This window comes from Octopus bimaculoides, chromosome 30, assembly GCF_046866305.1.
Source record: "Octopus bimaculoides isolate indiv1 chromosome 30, ASM4686630v1, whole genome shotgun sequence".
NCBI lineage: Eukaryota > Metazoa > Mollusca > Cephalopoda > Octopoda > Octopodidae > Octopus > Octopus bimaculoides.
The window spans coordinates 14,630,579-14,648,871 of record NC_142957.1 but is presented as its reverse complement, the minus strand read 5'-3'; the positions used below and the strand labels follow the sequence as shown (position 1 = coordinate 14,648,871).

The 18,293-nt window shown below is 40.3% G+C and overlaps 1 protein-coding gene across 50 annotated transcripts in view; it reads right to left on the bottom strand.

Annotated features, from left to right (window-relative positions):
* Positions 1-18,293, bottom strand: part of LOC106870580 (protein polybromo-1) — a 137,725-nt gene that overhangs the window by 37,026 nt on the left and 82,406 nt on the right. For 27 of the 50 annotated variants that reach the window (XM_089346432.1, XM_089346458.1, XM_089346471.1 and 24 more), the window contains 17 exons: positions 17,878-18,007; positions 16,914-17,081; positions 15,948-16,085; positions 14,752-14,840; positions 13,409-13,451; positions 12,958-13,044; positions 12,435-12,653; positions 11,462-11,535; positions 10,765-10,903; positions 10,410-10,514; positions 9,013-9,087; positions 8,189-8,350; positions 7,498-7,585; positions 6,574-6,649; positions 4,789-4,961; positions 3,085-3,182; positions 1,359-1,430 (listed from right to left, as the gene is read on the bottom strand). In XM_089346432.1, coding sequence (XP_089202558.1) covers positions 1,359-1,430; positions 3,085-3,182; positions 4,789-4,961; positions 6,574-6,649; positions 7,498-7,585; positions 8,189-8,350; positions 9,013-9,087; positions 10,410-10,514; positions 10,765-10,903; positions 11,462-11,535; positions 12,435-12,653; positions 12,958-13,044; positions 13,409-13,451; positions 14,752-14,840; positions 15,948-16,085; positions 16,914-17,081; positions 17,878-18,007 — 1,936 coding nt within the window. Of the gene's footprint in view, positions 1-1,358; positions 1,431-3,072; positions 3,183-4,788; positions 4,962-6,573; positions 6,650-7,497; positions 7,586-8,188; positions 8,351-9,012; positions 9,088-10,409; positions 10,515-10,764; positions 10,904-11,461; positions 11,536-12,434; positions 12,654-12,957; positions 13,045-13,408; positions 13,452-14,751; positions 14,841-15,947; positions 16,086-16,913; positions 17,082-17,877; positions 18,008-18,293 lie in introns of all 50 variants that reach the window. The other 23 variants (XM_089346426.1, XM_089346460.1, XM_089346421.1 and 20 more) reach the window with 1 other exon arrangement.

Sequence of the window (18,293 nt, the reverse complement as noted above, 5' to 3'; positions counted from 1 at the left end):
TCAACCTGATAAAGACAAAACTTATTTCACTAAATTCTTTAATATTTTCCAAATTTCAAAAAAAAAACAGAAGCAGTGTATTTCAACAGAAATATCCTCATCATATGGATATAGTTTTTCCACATTTTTACACCATGTTTCATTGAACCCTTTTGATACCAACTCAACTGAGACAACCCCTCCTGGTTCTATGATACATGCAACCTGTTTAAAGGTGTCTAAGTTAAAACCTTTCGTTAAAATTTCATGTTAATTTTTTGATCCAATCACCAAATTAATTAAGACAAATTCTTCATTATTTTCAAACTCAACTGAAACAAAGCCAGTGTATTTCAAAAGAAATATAGCAACAAAAAGGCTAACTAGCCCTTTTTACTCCACTAGGTCTCCCTTCACTATCTACAGATGCAAGGGTTCTCTACTTTAGGGAACATGCCCTGTATCTGTATATAATCAAATTATGAACATATAATTAAACATGAAAATGACTCAAAAAGATATTAGCATGTAATTATCATATAATTAACATACAATTGTCACTATATCTGGCAAGACCCTTAGTGACCTCTCTCAGAACCTTTGGGTCCCAGAGGAAGCCTAATTGTGAACCACTACTGTTCTGTTGGCCCTGCCAAATCGTTACTTTAATGTTGTAAGTGTATAGTAAGTATTGCCTTGAGCCCTTAAGACTAATAGAGCTGGTTACCTGGCTTCCAGCATGGAAATAACCGAGATCGCAATGTTCTCCCTGGATGGGACACAAGTCTCTAGCAGGGTTGCTCACCTACCGCTAAGCAGATTGGGACAATGTGAAATGAAGTGTTTCGCTCAAGAATGCAACGCATCATCTGGTCCAGGAATTGAATGCACGATCGCAAGCCCATAAGAGGAACACCCTAACCAATAGGCCATGTACCGTCATAACCCAAACATCATCATCATCATCATCATCATCATCATCATCATCAATAAATCCTCGGACAATATAAGTCCTCAAGCCCTAGGATTCATAGGACCAGTTACCCGGTCCCCATGGCATATGAGAGACAGAGATCACAACGTTGCTCTGAATGGAGGACCAGTTCGTCACAGGGTTGCTCGTTTATGGCTGAATGAGCTGGAGAAAAGTGAAATGAAGGTTCTTGCTTAAGAATCCAGCACACCACTAGGTCCAGGGATTGAAACCATGATCACAAGAGCATGGCTGCAACACCTGAGCAACTTAAGACGCATACCTTCACATGAGTGTATAGTAACTTACACTAATTAATTAAACTTGTTACGCTGTTCGTTAGTAAAGAGAAGAAGCGAGATAAAAGAGCAGATTAAAAAAAAAGAAGAGGGTGTCGGCTACTTACTTTCTGTGGCACGATGTGTTTCTTGAAGAAGTATAACTCGTCATCTGTCACCTTAGGGGACAGTGAGTATTTCTGCAAAAGATGAAGAGGGGGAGAAGCTTCTAGAATTTGGAAATTTACTGTTTCCTTTCACGAAGAAACAAAAAATAAAATCAAATAAATAAATTAATTAATTAAAAAAAAAATATGCGAAGACAAAATTTCTGGCCCTTGATTAAATCAAAACCCTGTTAATTAGTAAACTAAACTGCATCATCATCGTTTAACGTCCGCTTTCCATGCTAGCATGGGTTGGACGATTTGACTGAGGACTGGCAAACCAGATGGCTACACCAGGCTCCAATCTGATTTGGCAGAGTTTCTGCAGCTGGATGCCCTTCCTAACGCCATAGCAGAAACAGCTGTAAGCTAATGAAGTTCATAAGATAATCATTTAATCCTTTTTCATTTCATCTTCTAACATGTTGCCCTGAAACATATATTGAGTTCTACACTATGTTATTAGTCTCACAATGCCTAAGTGAAAGATTAAAACATATATATATATGTGTTAGTGATAACCCATGGAAAACGAACCTCCACCAACTATTCTGCCTGTATGTCTGTGCACACCTTTCAATGCAGTGTATACCAGAAGGTCTACAAATCTAATAGAGGGCCGCAAAAGACATTTTTAGATCCACAAAGATCAGAACTTAACTGCAACTCTTGGTGGTCCAAATCGGATATGCAACCTACTAGGGTGTCTTTCCAAAACATTGTCTGGATAGGACCACAAAAAATTCATTAGAATAACAGAAATAGAGCTACCTTTCAATTACCGTATTTATTTATTGTGGGTAAACGAATGGAGAGAATCACAAAAGACAAACATTCAAGAGACTAACAATAATAGGCCAATCTCTCAACTATTGTATTTTGTTCACCTGAATAAACTACTTTCTTCATTACTTTCACGAGTTTTATTATCCAAATCACTGACATTGTCCGCGTATGGATAAACTCTGTCGGAATAATAAATATCAATAGTTTTTCCTCAACTACAAAGAGTCCGGGCTTTTCTCGTTTACCAAAGAAAGTGCTGGGTTCATCACAGCCTCGTTTCATTGTAAAAAATTTTTTTTTTTTTGCTGATTAAAAACAAAAGTAAACAACGGCTATTGGGAAAGGAACACCATTAACTATGCAATATAGAGACACCTGACTACAAAGCTGCAATGTGATTGGTTGTTTAATTTTAGGATTGTATCTTCCTTTTTAACATGTGATGTTCATTAGCACTTCAACGAGAATTTGGCAGAGATCACGGGAACACGGTGCAACAAGGTTACAACAATGTCGATGACGACTGTGCGTGACAGGAAGGACACTGTTTGGAGTCACCATTCAATAAGAAGTCTGCTAATCCAGGAAAAACTGATCCTGGATGAAGGAGGGGGGTGGGGTTGCGCTAAATAAGAACAGTAATACAAAAAAAAAAAAAGAAGACACTAAAAATGACCAAAACAGCAAACGGGAACTAAAAGCAATTAATAATGATACGACAGCAAAATACATGTTCTTGAGAAATTATTAGAAAAGATGGAAAAAAAGAAAAAAAAGGAAATGGACGAAAAATAAAAAAAAATATATAAGCAAAATAAAAATGAAATGCAAATTCGAAACAAAAATAGAGAAAGCAAAAAAAAGGGGAGAATACTTAAACCGATCTAACTTTTAGGTATACCTTAAGACCTTTGGCCAGCTTTCGGATGCTTCGCTCAGTTTCCAGATATTTGGATTCACATATGTACACGTTTTGTTCGGGGACCTCCGTGATGCGGTCTGTGTAGGAGAGGAGAAACAGAGAGAGAAAGACGTCAGGCAGTGGATACCACTAATAATAATAATAATAATAATAATGATGATGATGATGATGATGATGATGATGATGATAATGATTTCAAATTTTGGGACAAGATTAGGGAAGTGGGTAAGTCGAGTTGACCAAACCCAACACTCAACTGATATTTATTTTATCGATCCCTGAAAGGATGAAAGCCAAAGTCGACTGTGGCAGAATTTGAACTCAGAATGTAAAGACGGCTGAAACGCCACTAAGCATTTTGCCCGGCATGCTAACGATTCTGCCTTAAAGCTATGAGATAATGCATGATTAATTTGAAATTATGTGAATAAATAAGCATTACTTTTGGCAGAGGAATCTGAAATGCTAAAGGTTGAAATCTTTGGCATTTAAACTAGCCATAACCAGACCAAATATTCTGCCTGTTTTATGTTCAAACTGACCAGATCCAGCCTCTCACACCTACCCTGCAATGTCATTCTCAAAATAAACAATCACATCATTGAAACCTCAAAGCTTATGAGATAATGCAGGATTAATACGAAACGATATGAATAAATGAGAATTACATTTGACAGAAGAATCGGAAAGTTGCCAAATATTTTGTGTGTTTTATGTTCAAACTGGCCGGATCCACCCTCTCACACCTACCTTTAAAATGTCATTCAAAAAATAAGCAATCACATCATGAAAACCTTGAAGCTCCAAGATAACGCATGATTAATTCGAAAGAATTTGGATAAATAGGCTTTACGTCTGACAGAGTAATCTGAATGCTAAAGGATTAAAGATGTGATAAGCACTTTCTTTGTCTTCTTATATGGATTATCTATCATCAAGCACCATTCATTCATTCATGCGTGGGTCGCTGCCAGAGCTGCCTGACTGGCTCTCTGTGTGCCGGTGGCACATAAAAAAGCACCATTCAAACGTGGTCGTTGCCAGCCTCCCCCAGCCCCCAACTGGCTCTTGTGCCGGTGGCGCATAAAAAGCACCATCTGAACGTGGTCGATGCCAGTGCCGCCTGACTGGCTCCCGTGCTGGTGACACATAAAAGGCACCCACTACACTCTCGGAGTGGTTGGCGTTAGGAAGGGCGTCCAGCTGTAGAAACACTGCCAGATCAGATTGGAGCCTGGTGCGGCCACCCCTGCCTTGCCAGTCTCCAGTCAAACCGTCCAACCCATGCTAGCATGGAAAGCGGACGTTAAACGATGATGATGATGATGATGATGATGATGATGATGATGATGATGGTGACGATCATCATCATCATTGTTGCCATCAGTTGCATGTAGGTATATCTATTTACTGTGCAGCCTGGTATTATAACAGGTACACAGAGTCTGTGTGTAAGAAGGCAACTAAAAGGGTTTGGCTATAGGAAGAGCAAGGAACTCAACCATCAACCACTGCTTTGGGAAACCAATCCAACTTGTGCCACCATGGAAGAGCAGACATAAAATGATGATGACTGTGACAATGATGATGATGATGATGATGATGATGAAGAAGAATAATAAAAAGGATAAATAAAAGAGAGAGGGAGGTTTTTAGGTTGTATAGTGTGAAGGTTATTATTACATGAGCAATAGTCCTTGATGTGAAGGACTGCACATCTTCCTATGACTGTCATTGCCGGGAACGAGGTCTCCTTGCAACTGTAAAAGACTTCACGACAATAGAACATACGAGTCGGGGAATGTTCTACATCAGAGGGCCGAACAAATAGAGGACCGTAGAAGAAAATGTTTCCCCTGTTGAAGAGAAAAGAAGAAGAAAATACAGGGGGTTTTAGACAAACATAAAAAAAAAGAACAGTATAGGTGTGTTGGTGTAGGAAGGTGTATATACAGGGTGGACAGGGTAAATATGACAATTTTTTATGTCTCCGGTTTTTTTTCAGGAATAGCTTGGTGTGTTGGTGAAGAGTCAACAGCGTTGGAGAGCATGAAGATTTAAGGGATCTTTTTTAAAACGGGGGCCACATTTTTCATTAACGAAACACTTTGAAACTTGGAACACTGGTAGAATGTGTCATATAAAACATCTTTTTCTCTTAGTCTTCTTTAAAAAAAAAGAAATCCATAACTTATTCCATGTTAAAGTTGTCGTATTTCTGTAATTTCAACCAATCACTGACGTCCATTCAGCCGATATACATTAAGTGCCGACTACATAAACAAACGATTCTGAAACAATTCTATCGGTGATAGGGTTAGGGTTAGGGTTAGGGTAAAACAGCAAATTTAAAAAGAAAAAAGCAAAACGAAGGTATGGAGATTAAATACGCTTTACACCGCTTAATCAGCCAAAGGAGTAAATGTAAACAACTGAATACTTGTCAGTGATTGGTTGAAATTATCGAAATAAGACAATTTTTTACATGAAATAAATTCGAATACAAAAATATTTTTCTGTTCTATAACACAAAATAGATAAGTATATGAAGTTTGAAAGTCTTTCCGTACCAAAAACACTACGTAAAACATTAATGAAAAATGTGGCCCCCGTTTTAAAATAGATCCGATTTGAGTTATAGTTGAGAAAAAGTTGGTTTACACAGATAACGAGAAGTCATTTGAATATTGTTAACGAGTTACCTGTATCGTGATGATCACAATGCAAGGTATTAAAATGCCAACATCATGACTGCTGCTCAACGTTCGTTGAACACTGTAAAGCCTAAAAGAAGCTCGTGAGTGGCTGTGTGGTAAGTAGCTTGCTTACCAACCACATGGTTCCAGGTTCAGACCCATGGCGTGGCACCTTGGGCGAGTGTCTTCTACTATAGCCTCGGGCCGACCAAAACCTTGTGAGTGGATTTGGTAGACGGAAACTGAAAGAAGCCTGTCGTATATATGTATGTACATGTATGTGTGTGTATATGTTTGCGTGTCTGTGTTTGTCCGCCCCAGCATCGCTTGACAACCGATGCTGGTGTGTTTACGTCCCTGTAACTTAGTGGCCCGGCAAAAGAGACTGATAGAATAAGTACTAGGCTTCCAAAGGATAAGTCCTGGGGTCGATTTCCTCGACTAAAGGTGGTGCTCCAGCATGGCCAGTCAAAATGACTGAAACAAGTAAAAGAGTAAATATATATAGGGGATTTGGGCTAAATTTGATGATTTTTTTTTTTATGTCTTCTTTGTCAGGAATGGCTTATATTTAATTGTTTATGTTATGATTTTATTTCCTCCGTGTACCCAGACCTTGTGAACACCCTGTAGAGGACTGTGTGTGGTATAACATGTACAATAGCATATGCAGAAAGTTATATGGGGCGAGAGCGACTTTTGTGGGTTAGGGGAATTATTTAAGAACAAATAAACAATTATGTAACGGCCAAACAAGAAAAGGGACACTGACCCTGCCGTCACCCATATTTTGTCGATGCGGGCAATAAATGGTTTCTCTTCAGTAGATTTTATGTGGACACAATCACCTGGATAGGAAGGAGAGAAAGAGAGAGTGAGAGACGGAGTAACTCCATATAAACAAGAAAGACACCACCAAGAAACAAAAAGCAACAAAAATAAAGCTGATGTTAATATATAAAGGAAACGACTTTACAATGGTTTTGAAGAAGAGTGATCAATCTTAAGTTGTTTAATCAACAGAACTGCTTCCAAAATCATTGATTTACATGAAAAAATGGTTGAGTATTCCACAGGAATGGATACCGTTTAACCCTTTCGTTATCAACCCAGCTGAAACTGCTTTTGACTCTGTAGAATAAATGTCTTGTTTCCATAAATTTTGAATTAAAATCTTCCACCAAACGTTCGTCACAATTCATGTTCCTAACACTAGCTTAATGATAACTAAGTTATTTCATTAAATTCTTTTTTATATTTAAAATTAATTGAAAGAAACACAGAACATCTCAACAGAAATATTGTAACGAAAGGGTTAAAATATATAATAGAGAAACAATTCTTAACCCTTTTGATACCAACCTGGTTGAAACCACCTCTGGTTTTGTAGTACAAATGTCTTGTTTTCAAAAGTTCTGAATTAAAATCTTCCACCAAACCTTAGTCACAATTTATGTTCCTAACACTATCTTAATGATAACTAAGTTATTTTACTAAATTCTTTGTTATATCTAAAATTAATTGAAAAAAACACAGAGCATCTCAACAGAAATACGGTAACGAAAGGGTTAAGTTAATTCTGAGGCTGAAAAATATTGTGGATAGAGCATGTAACAAAGTTTATGAGATTCCAGTTTTTGTCTCCCCGCTCATACCATCACCACCATCCAACCGTGTGACAGAAACAGTGACTTACCTAGCTTATAACATCCACTCGGTGTGTTGTACTGCTCATAGTAGACACTTCCAGCATATTCCGGGCCGTACATCTCCAGTTCAACGTTCTACAATGAAATGAGACACATACGTCAGTGCATTTGTATGTGTGGGTGTAGCCCCCCCCCGTCTCGTCTAAATATCTCCCCTCACACTCTAATAAGGTGAGTTACTTCTCCCACCACTCCATCTCTGTCTTCTCCTCCTCCTCTAAATATTCTTCCTCCCTCTGCTAGTACACTTCCTTCTCCTCCTCCTCCTCTTCCATTTCCTCCACCTACTGTACCTCATTCCTGCTTCTCCTGCATGCTCTACCTCCACCCCTTCCCCTTTCCTCAACATGCTCCTCCCCCCTTCGCTGCCGCCTGCTCCACCTCCTCTTTCTTTCTCTTTCACATGACTCCTCCTATTTGTCTTCTGCACGACCCACCCACTCCACCTTCTCTTCTTCCTCCTCCTCCTCCCCTTCTTCTATCCCCTCTGTACCACTTACATCCCCACCCCCCCACTGACCTGGGGGTTAAAAATTAAAAAAAACCCCAACAATCCGAGCACAAAATTTCCAGAACTCTGCTACACTGATACCAGAATGACCAAACCATACCGTCCACCCAAATATCTACCCCATTGTACACCCCACTCTCTCTCCTCCTCCTCCTCCTCCTACTCACCTCTCTGTTCTTGTCCAAGACGTTGAATGTGCCGCCGTCATCTAAGTCATCCTTCTCAGTCTCTTTGGATTTGTCAGCAAACACGGACGCCACCCTCACAGGAGAGACAACCTGCTCTCGTGCATTCAGCTTTACTGACTCACTGGCTGGCACCTGCCACACCTGAAGAGAAAAAAAACAAAAAACAGGAAAATAAATACACACACACACATACATACGTATATTCTGGTATTCTAGTCCAAAATGGAGATGAATACCAATACTTCAATGTGGTACATTTCAACAATTGTGAAGATGCCTTCACATAAAACCATTGGTTGCCTTGCTAACACACAAATAAAGAGCATACATATATTTATGTGCGTGTGTGTGTGTGTGTGTGTGTGTGTGTGTATAAGTACCATTCATGCGTGGGTTGCTGCCAGTGCCGCCTGATTGGCTCCCCGTGCAGGTGGCTCATAAAATGCACCGTCCGAACAGGGTTGATGCCACCCACCACATCAGGGTCTAAGTTTGAATCAGTTGAGCACTACTGTTTTCTATACTGAGAATCTCTATAAAGTGGTTGGCATTCGGAAGCACATCAAGTGTAGAAACTGTGCCTCAACAAACCGGAGAGCTCCTGTCAAACTGTCCAACCCATGCCAGCATGGAAAACGGGCATTAACCAATGACGATAAGTTACATTTAACTGGTTGTGGTTGCTTCAAAATTCCGGTGATATTACAAACCTTGAATGCCCCCAACCATTTCCGTAGCATACTTCAGTTCCAGAACCCACCGAGAGAGAGAGAAAAGGGGCTTTGTTAATTTTGGAACCTTACCTTGATCTTTTTAAATGCCTTGTGTCGGGCATTATAGCGTGATTCACAAACGTAGACATCTTTATCAGCAAATCCCTGAAAACAAAGACAGAACGGGTGGTGGTTAGTCAGAGACAAAGAGCAGAAAAGAATCAAGTTTACGCATTTAAATTAAATCAGCGGGAAAAAAGCTTAAGAAAAACAAAAACAAAAAGGGAACGAAAAAAAAAGGAAAAGGAAAAAAGTCATCCTTATAATAAATGCTGTTGTGTATTTATGTTTTGTGTCACAAAATAAAGGCAATGTATCTCTGTCATTTTCAATAATGATGATGAGAGGATGAAGTGGTAAAGACTGACCTGAAGATGTTGAGCCTCTTGGGGTAGATGATTGGGGACTGAGATGAATGTCATATATGCTGTGTTTGAGAAGACCCAACCACCTCAGCAGAACTGGGGTTCTGTTGAGTCTTCACCCACATCTCATCCTCTGACATTTACTCTGCCATCAATCTTCTATATTACCTTATTTCCTTCTTTCACTTCCCCTCCAATGAACTGACATCCTCTACATCCAACTCATCTATCTCTAATCATTAATCACACTATTTTCTTTCAGTGCACTTTTCTATGCATCCACTTTTGCAGCTCTTCTATCCTATTCTGTTTCTCATATTCACCTTGAGCACATCTCTCTCTTTCTCAGGAGTGCAAGGCATCTATTCACCCTCTTCTGCAAGACACCTGCTCCTCTCCCTTTATCATAGGTTTTTTTTTACTCCTCCAGTCTCTACCTCCACTCATCATTATCATCATCATTGTATTATCAAAGGACTTCTTAACCATTCACACATACACACAGATATAACAAATAATAATACACACACGGTTGCTAACGCTGTGCAATGGCAAGAGAAATTTCAGATAGCTATTTTCCCTGGAGATATCCTTCTTGCAAATAACTAACGCAAAGTCACCAAGGAATAAAGGGTCAGATGGATGGGGTTTGAAAGGGAGGACAGATAGGCACCTCATCTGTGGTTTCATCTAGCAAATAACTAGCACAAGGTCACCAAGGAATAAAGGGTCAGATGGATGGGGTTTGAAAGGAAGGACAGAATAGCACCTCATCTGTGGTTTCATCTAGCAAATAACTAGCACAAGGTCACCAAGGAATAAAGGGTCAGATGGATGGGGTTTGAAAGGAAGGACAGAATAGCACCTCATCTGTGGTTTCATCTAGCAAATAACTAGCACAAGGTCACCAAGGAATAAAGGGTCAGATGGATGGGGTTTGAAAGGAAGGACAGAATGGCACCTCATCTGTGGTTTCATCTAGCAAATAACTAGCACAAGGTCACCAAGGAATAAAGGGTCGGATGGATGGGATTTGAAAGGGCGGAAAGAATGGCACCTCACCTGTGGTTTCATCTTGAAATAGTCTTTCACAAACATGACATAGCATTTTGGTCCTAACAACTGAGACAGTGAAATGGTGGTGGAGAACTCACTCTTGAATACTTCCTGAAATATAACGAGAAGACAGACAAAACATATGAAAAAAAATCATCATCAATGAGTGAGCTGAGAGGGGAATATGTTGGATAAAATCATAACTAAATGATCCTCATGTAAATCCCTTTTATCCAAAGCCGGGAGCTTTTCAGCACCCCCTTGTGTGTGTGTGTGTGTGCCTATACATACACATACAAATATGCATACATATATGCACACACACACACACGCACACATGAATAAGAACAACAAGAGATACCTTTTCTAGAAACTTCCTTGTGGCCAGATGGAATGTTTCATTTGGTCGATAAAACCAGTTGCCGTGAAGGGCTGGCAGACCAGCATTGTCGTGGAACAGCTTCTCAATGCACATAATGTGTGGCTCAAGACCATTCTCTCTGTAAAAGACACGATGAGACATGTTGGATTGCCGATGCATGAGATTAGAGGAAGGAGAGGGGAGGGGAGAAAGATGTGGGAGGAAGGGAGGGAGGGAGAAAAGAGAGGGGGGAAGAGGGAAAGACAGAAAAAGAAGGGGGAGAGGAGAAAGAGTTGGAGGGTGGGAGAGAAGAGGAATTGAAAGAGTGGGGAGAGAGAGAGAGGGTCAGAAAGAAGAGGGGAGGGAAGACAGATATGGGTGAGAGAGAGAGAGGGAGACAAAAGAGGGGGAGGAGAAAAAAGAGAAAGGGTAGAGGGGAGAGTGGAAGGAAGGGACGAGAAAGAAGAGGAGTTAAGAGTGGGGGGAGGTTCAGAAAGGAAAGAAAAACAGGAGGGGAGAGAGAAGAAGGGTGAGAGGGGTAGAAAGAGAGACTTGGAGAAGGAGGGAGAGAAAAGGATAGGGTGAGGTTGAGAGGGGAGCAAAGAGTGGGGGAAAGAGAGACAGGGGAGAGAAAGAGAGACAGAGAAAGAGAGAGAGAGCGAGAGTGCAGGGCAGTGGGTTAGGGTAACTAACTTACCTGGGTTCTATGTAGACAAAATCTCCAATGCTATAGATTTGGTCCCGATATTTGATGCTGGCTTCCATTCTCTCCTACAAAGACATGAGAAAGGCCCCTAAATTATAACATAAAAACAGCAGCAAATCATTCTGGATGTTGTAAGAAAGGAAATCAGAACCTGGAACAAGGGGCCAGCGTGAAATTTTGTGTTCGACTTGAGAAGTCTGCTACAGAGACATTGAGCATACTTTGGCAAGCTTACAGCAGCAAGGCAATGGGTTGTGTAGAATGTTTTGAGTGGCACAGGTGCTTCTTCTTCTTCATCATCATCATCATTTAACGTCCGCTTTCCATGCTAGCATGGGTTGGACGATTTGACTGAGGACTGGTGAAACCAGATGGCTACACCAGGCTCCAATCTGATCTGGCAGAGTTTCTACAGCTGGATGCCCTTCCTAACGCCAACCACTCCGAGAGTGTAGTGGGTGCTTTTTACGTGCCACCGTCATGAAGGCCAGTCAGGCGGTACTGGCAACGACCACGCTCAATATGGTGTTTTTTACGTGCTACCTGCACAGGAGCCAGTCCAGCGGCACTGGCAACGATCTCGCTCGAATGTCTTACACGTGCCAGGAAGGCGACGCTGGGCACAGGTGCCATCACAATTTCGCTTTCGCTTGCTCCAACAGGTCTTCGCAAGCCGAGTTTCATGTCCCTGGAAGACGATGAGCGATCTGGAAGACTTGCCACAAGTGTCATCCCTGGTGTTGTTGTATTGTGCATCAAGAATTCGTCACCCAGGGCCAGATGGTCGATAGAGAGAGGACACAGATTCTTTTACAAATTTTGTAATTAGATAATTAGACAGGTGTTAGTGATGGCACTAAACACCGACAGACCATACAAACAGACATCCATCTTCCCACACCCAAACCCTATCCCTCGACCACCTGCCCCCCCTCCCGCTCAGCTCTACCCCTCAACAACTTACCGATGCTGACGCTATTTTCTCATCAGACTCTAAGTTGCGTTTCTTCTCCTCGTCTTGTTGTTCCTTTGGTAGCTTCTCCTTCTTCTCTGCTTCCAGTGCTGCCTGTAGGTGTTTCTCTGTGTAGCTGAGTGCCGGCGTCAGCAGAATCTCACCGTTCTTGCACAGCTCGTCACGGATTTTAATGAAGAACAATTGCATCTCGATTGCATCTTCGTAGAGCTGTGGTGAAAGGAGAGAAACCGAGGAAGGTGAGACGGGGGGAAAGAAAGAGAGAGAGAGGAAGACAAAGAGAGAGACTGAGAGACAGGAAGAGAGAAAAATGGAAGAAAAAACGGACTATGACAGAAAGAGCAGAAGAGAGAGAGAGAGGTGAAAGAGGAGAGAGTGGAAGAGAGAGGTGAAAGAGAGAGTGATTAGGTTGAAGAGTGAGAAAGAGATACCGACTGAAAGGTAAGTGATATGTGTGTGAGAGAGAGAGAGAAAGAGAGAGAAAGAGAGAGAGAGAGAGAAAGAGAGTACTGACCTGAGAATCAGTTCTGCTCAACTGCCTGGCACGATCAAAGACCTTGAACATATCTTCTTGGAAGCGGTCAACTCTCACATAACGACCCTGTTAAAAAAGAAAGCACAGATATGTTTATATTATATATATATATATGTGTGTGTGTATGCATATATATATATATAAATAAATATATAAATATATATATATATATATATATATATATATATATATATATATATATATATATATATGTATGTATATATATATATATATATATATATATATATATATATATATATATATATATATATATATATATATATATATAAATATAGCTATTCAGAAAAAGGAAGTAGTCAAAATTTCGGATAATTCTTTATTGGTGCTTTTGTTCATTCAGCACCCAATTCTTGTTTGACAGGTTGGGATATAAAAGAGTATTGCAAGAAACAATAATAAAAAAACTCACCTTATTCAAGTTTCTTTTTATCTGGTCGAATGTTAATGGTTTCCTGTGAACAGAATGGATATAAATATTAAGTAAACATTGCGTTCATTTCAGTGAACAGCATAGAATACAGTGCACAAGTGGTGTCCAAATGTTAGCAATGGAAACGGTGTATGCTAAATGCTACAATATGTTTAAACTTGGATGTTGTTTCGATTCAAATACATTACATGGCATGGCAGTATGGTTAACAAGTTTGCTTTGTAATCAGGTGGTCGTAAGTTCAGTTCCACCGTGGAGCACATTGGACAAGTGTCCCAGAGCAACCAATACCATGGGAGTGAAACTTGATAGATGGAAACTGTATGGAAGCTGTGATGCGTGTGTGTATGTAGAAAAATGTAAATTCTGCTTCTTACAAGAGATCATCTGAGATACAAAAAAAAAACAAAACAAATAAAGGTGTTGTTTAAATTACCAGAGAACATTATTATGTCCACCAACTCTGAACCCTTGAAATAGTGGAATAAAAATGTCATTACTTTTAATACGGGAAAGGGCTGGCAAACGAAAAGAGGACCATCATCATCATCAGCATCATCATTGTCATCATCGTTAACGTCATTGTCATTTAACGACCACTTTCCCATATTTGTACAGGTTGGATAGACTTCATTTGAGGCAGAGATTTCAATGGTCAAACGCTCCTCCCCGTCACCAGCCTTCATCTGTTTTCAAGCAAGGTAATATTTCCCCCACGACCAAACATGTTCTCACAAGAGATTAGAAATGAACGACACTGCCTGTATAACAGTGATACTCGTTTACAACTATCACATGATGTCAAGACCACACACGACGCTTCTTTCGGTTTACACTTACCAAAACCCACTAGCAAGGCTTTGGTCAGCCTGAAGCTATGGTAGAAGACATCTGCCCAAGGTACCACACAATGGGACTCAACCCCCTGACCACATGGTTTGGCCATCAAAAGAGGTCCTTGCTAAGGCCACAGTCATGATCTCTCTTGCTCTGACCATGAAGGTCCTACTAATGCCATACACACTACCGCTCTCACACTGACCACTATGAAGGTCTTACTAATGCCATAATCAGTATCTTTCCTGCTTTGACCATCAAGAAAGGTCCTGCTATGGTCACAGCCACGATCTCTTTTGCTCTGACCACGATGAAAATCCTACTAATGCCTATCACTATTAAGGCTGATGGTCACTGCCTCTCTTGCACTGACCACCATAACTTTTCTGCTAATTCCACAAGTACTGCTCCATCCCTCTCTCTCTCTCCCCTACAAACAAAACCCATACACCAATACCAGGATTATCTTCCATAAAACCACTTACTCTTTCGGCTCTCCACTCTCTAGCTCCTCGTCAGGATCTCGTTCTGGAAGTTCGGCAAAAGAATCGCTATAGCAACGACCTTCTTCGTCCTGAAACAAAGACACAAAATAAACTTAAGAAAATAAAAAAAATGAAGTGGTGTAGCCCACACACAACATCCACTTCAGATACAAGTGTATTGCATTTAAAGAAGGGGCCAGCCAATTTGGTTACCTTGGAGGGCAGTCACAAACACACTATACACCATGTAGGGGCCATCATGGAATAACATTAGGACATGTATTATAGAGACAAAGAAGTAAATTTCAAACTTAGTATAGCTGGAAGGTACCTGTGGGATGGGTACCTGTGGAAGGGGTAGACCCAGGAAGATGTGGAACAAAGTGGTGAGAAAGAATCTTCAGATGCTGGGCCTCATTGAGGAAATGACAGCGGACTGGGTGTTTTACTCTTATAAGACAGAAAAAAAAGTTGCCTGCAGGTGGCTGCGGGAGTTGAACCTGTACACCCTCAGATACTGGCTAAGTACTCTACCATTAGATCCATTAGGACATGTGATTAACAGAGTTACCATTATTGGATGAAACATTTGGGAGTTATCTGTGGTTGTGCAATCTCAGAGTGACTTTGAATGTCTCTTGGGAAGATTTCCATACAATCACTCTGTGATCACAGAGCAACATGAAGTGGTTTGACCTAGGGCACAACAGACTACCCGGCCTAGGAATTGAAACCGCGATCTCTGTGATCAATGAGTGATTGTATGGAAATCTTCCCAAGAGACATTCAAACCATCATCTGGTATCAGACACCGTCAAAGGGCGATGAAGTCAAATTTTGCAGAGTGTTGTCGTAGAGCTAAAGAAGAAAGGGTTAGTGGTATTCTTCTGTGAGAGCCTATACAAGGAAGGGTTAGAAGGAGATGCAAGCCGAGCCCTATAATCAAGCAGATTTGTGACAAGATAAACCGCGAGTCTTCTGAAATGCCAAATGTGGTGAATGATGAACAGTAGAACTGGATGGCAACAGAGAGTCACGGGGAGTCACGCAAGCAGTGCGACTGGATGTTCACGATGATGTCATTGTGGTTTACATCTAGGGGAACCATGATTGATGCCAGATGGAGTTGAGTGAATTAAAGAGTGAAGTAGGGGGTGGTGAAGGAAGGGAAACAGCGGAAGCGGAACGCGACTGACCTGGTAGTTGTAGACAGAGATGAAGAGGTTTGTCATCAGTTCTTGTACAATGGCCTGGATGTCTGGCACCTCGTTGACGCCGTCCAGACTGAGTTCCAGTTTCTTTTCCAAGCAAACCCTTTGCAATGTCAATGCATCCTGGGAGCATCAGAGAAAAAAAAAAGAAAAAACAGAATAAAGAATAAGCAAATATGAAACAAACAATTCTTCAAATATAAAAAAAAATTGAACATAAAACGATATTGCAAGTGCATGCGTGCGTGTGTCTCAGGTTGGTACAGCAGAAATTGTTGTTGTTGGTTGTTGGCACTCCGTCGCTTACAACATCGAGGGTTCCAGTTGATCCGATCAACGGAACAGCCTGCTCGTGAAATTAACGTGCAAGTGGCTGACCACTCCACAGACACGTGTACCCTTAACGTAGTTCTCGGGGGATATTCAGCGTGACAGAATGTGACAAGGCTGACCCTTTGAATTACAGGCACAGCAAGAACAGGTAGTAAGAGTGAGAAAAAGTTGTGGTGAAAGAGTACAGCAGGGTTCGCCACCATCCCCTGCCGGAGCCTCGTGGAGCTTTAGGTATTTTCGCTCAATAAACACTCACAACGCCCGGTGTCTTTTGCTGCACTACTAAGTTACAAGGATGTAAACACACTAACACCGGTGGTAGGGGAAAGACACAGACACACACATTACATATGACATGCTTCTCCCAGTTTCCGTCAACCGAATCCATTCACAAGGCTCTGGTTGGCCTGCAGCTATAGTAGAAGACATTTACCCGAGGTGCTGCGCTGTGGGACTGAACCTGGAACCACATGGTTAGGAAGCAAGCTTCTTACCACACAGCCACACCTTCGCACTATTTTTTTTATTTTTAATTTCTTGAAGAAGATTATGGGTGCTCCAGCAAAAATAAATCAGCGACAGCAACGAAGACAATAATAAATCCATGCCTACACTCACCTTATAGATTAACGAGTCTGGTTCGTTATATTTGCAGGCATTGTCAAACATCTGCACAAAATCTGCAACCATGTCGTCGACGGACTCATACTGATTCGATGCAACCCGTTGCTGGATTCGTTGCATGTCTATTGGCCTCTTGATAACCTCATAGTAGTCGGGATATTCCTGAAAAAGGGGGGGGGACAACATAATTATATATACACACGTATATAGATAGATAGATAGACGGACAGAGAGATATTTATAAATAAATACATATATATATATATATATATATATATATATATATATATATACAAAAATAAGAGGAATGACCAGCAAATGTGGACTCCTATATGCTAGAAATAGATGCCGAATCATCTAACCACGAAAAAAATATGTTTTTTTTTACTGAGAACATATTTTTTTCGTGGTTAGATGATTCGGCATCTATTTCTAGCATATAGGAGTCCACATTTGCTGGTCATTCCTCTTATTTTTGTATGTAATATAATTTTAATCTTCGGATCTTTTTAATATGCTAGACCACTGGTTTTAATTGATTAATATCAATTTCTACCCTCATTAATAAATTTTATATATATATATATATATATATACCAAAGTCAGCACATATATGTAAAACAAGGTGGGGAAAAATAGTACTCGAATACCAGAGGTAGGGTAATATGCTTTCTTAATAAAGCCACAAAGACATCACAAAAGCTGTTACTCAGAGTTTCACATTCCCATTCGTCAGACAGTTTTTCCAATGAATGGGAACGTAAAACTCTGAGTAACAGTTTTTGTAATGTCTTTGCAGCTTTAAAGTATATATACATATATATATATATATATATATATATATATATATATATATATATATATAGATAGATAGATAGATAGATAGATAGATAGATACTCAATTGGTACTTATTTCATCATCACTACTACTACTACTACTACTACTACTACTACTCACAGTTTTCAGTGGTAACTTGAGGAAAGGAGCCGACAGCATTCGTCCACGGGAGTCAGCATGGTCTTTGATGGTATCAAACAGATCTTGTAACTTCATACACAACGGGGACACACACTTGGACCGGGATTTACTGAAACAACAACAAATTAATTTGCATTAATTAACCACCGACAATACACACACACACACTCATATATATATATATATATATATATATATATATACATCTGTAATAATAAAAAAAAGCTGTCTGTCTGGGACCCCTGTATCTCAGTCTGCATTTGCTCTACAGAGACATATTATACCGTCTTGGAATCAGGATGATCCTGGGATTGAAAATCTGCCCTTCATTTGGTTCTTGAACATCCAGCATTGGCAATCTGATTTAAAAGCATTTGGGTTGCTATTTCTAGCAG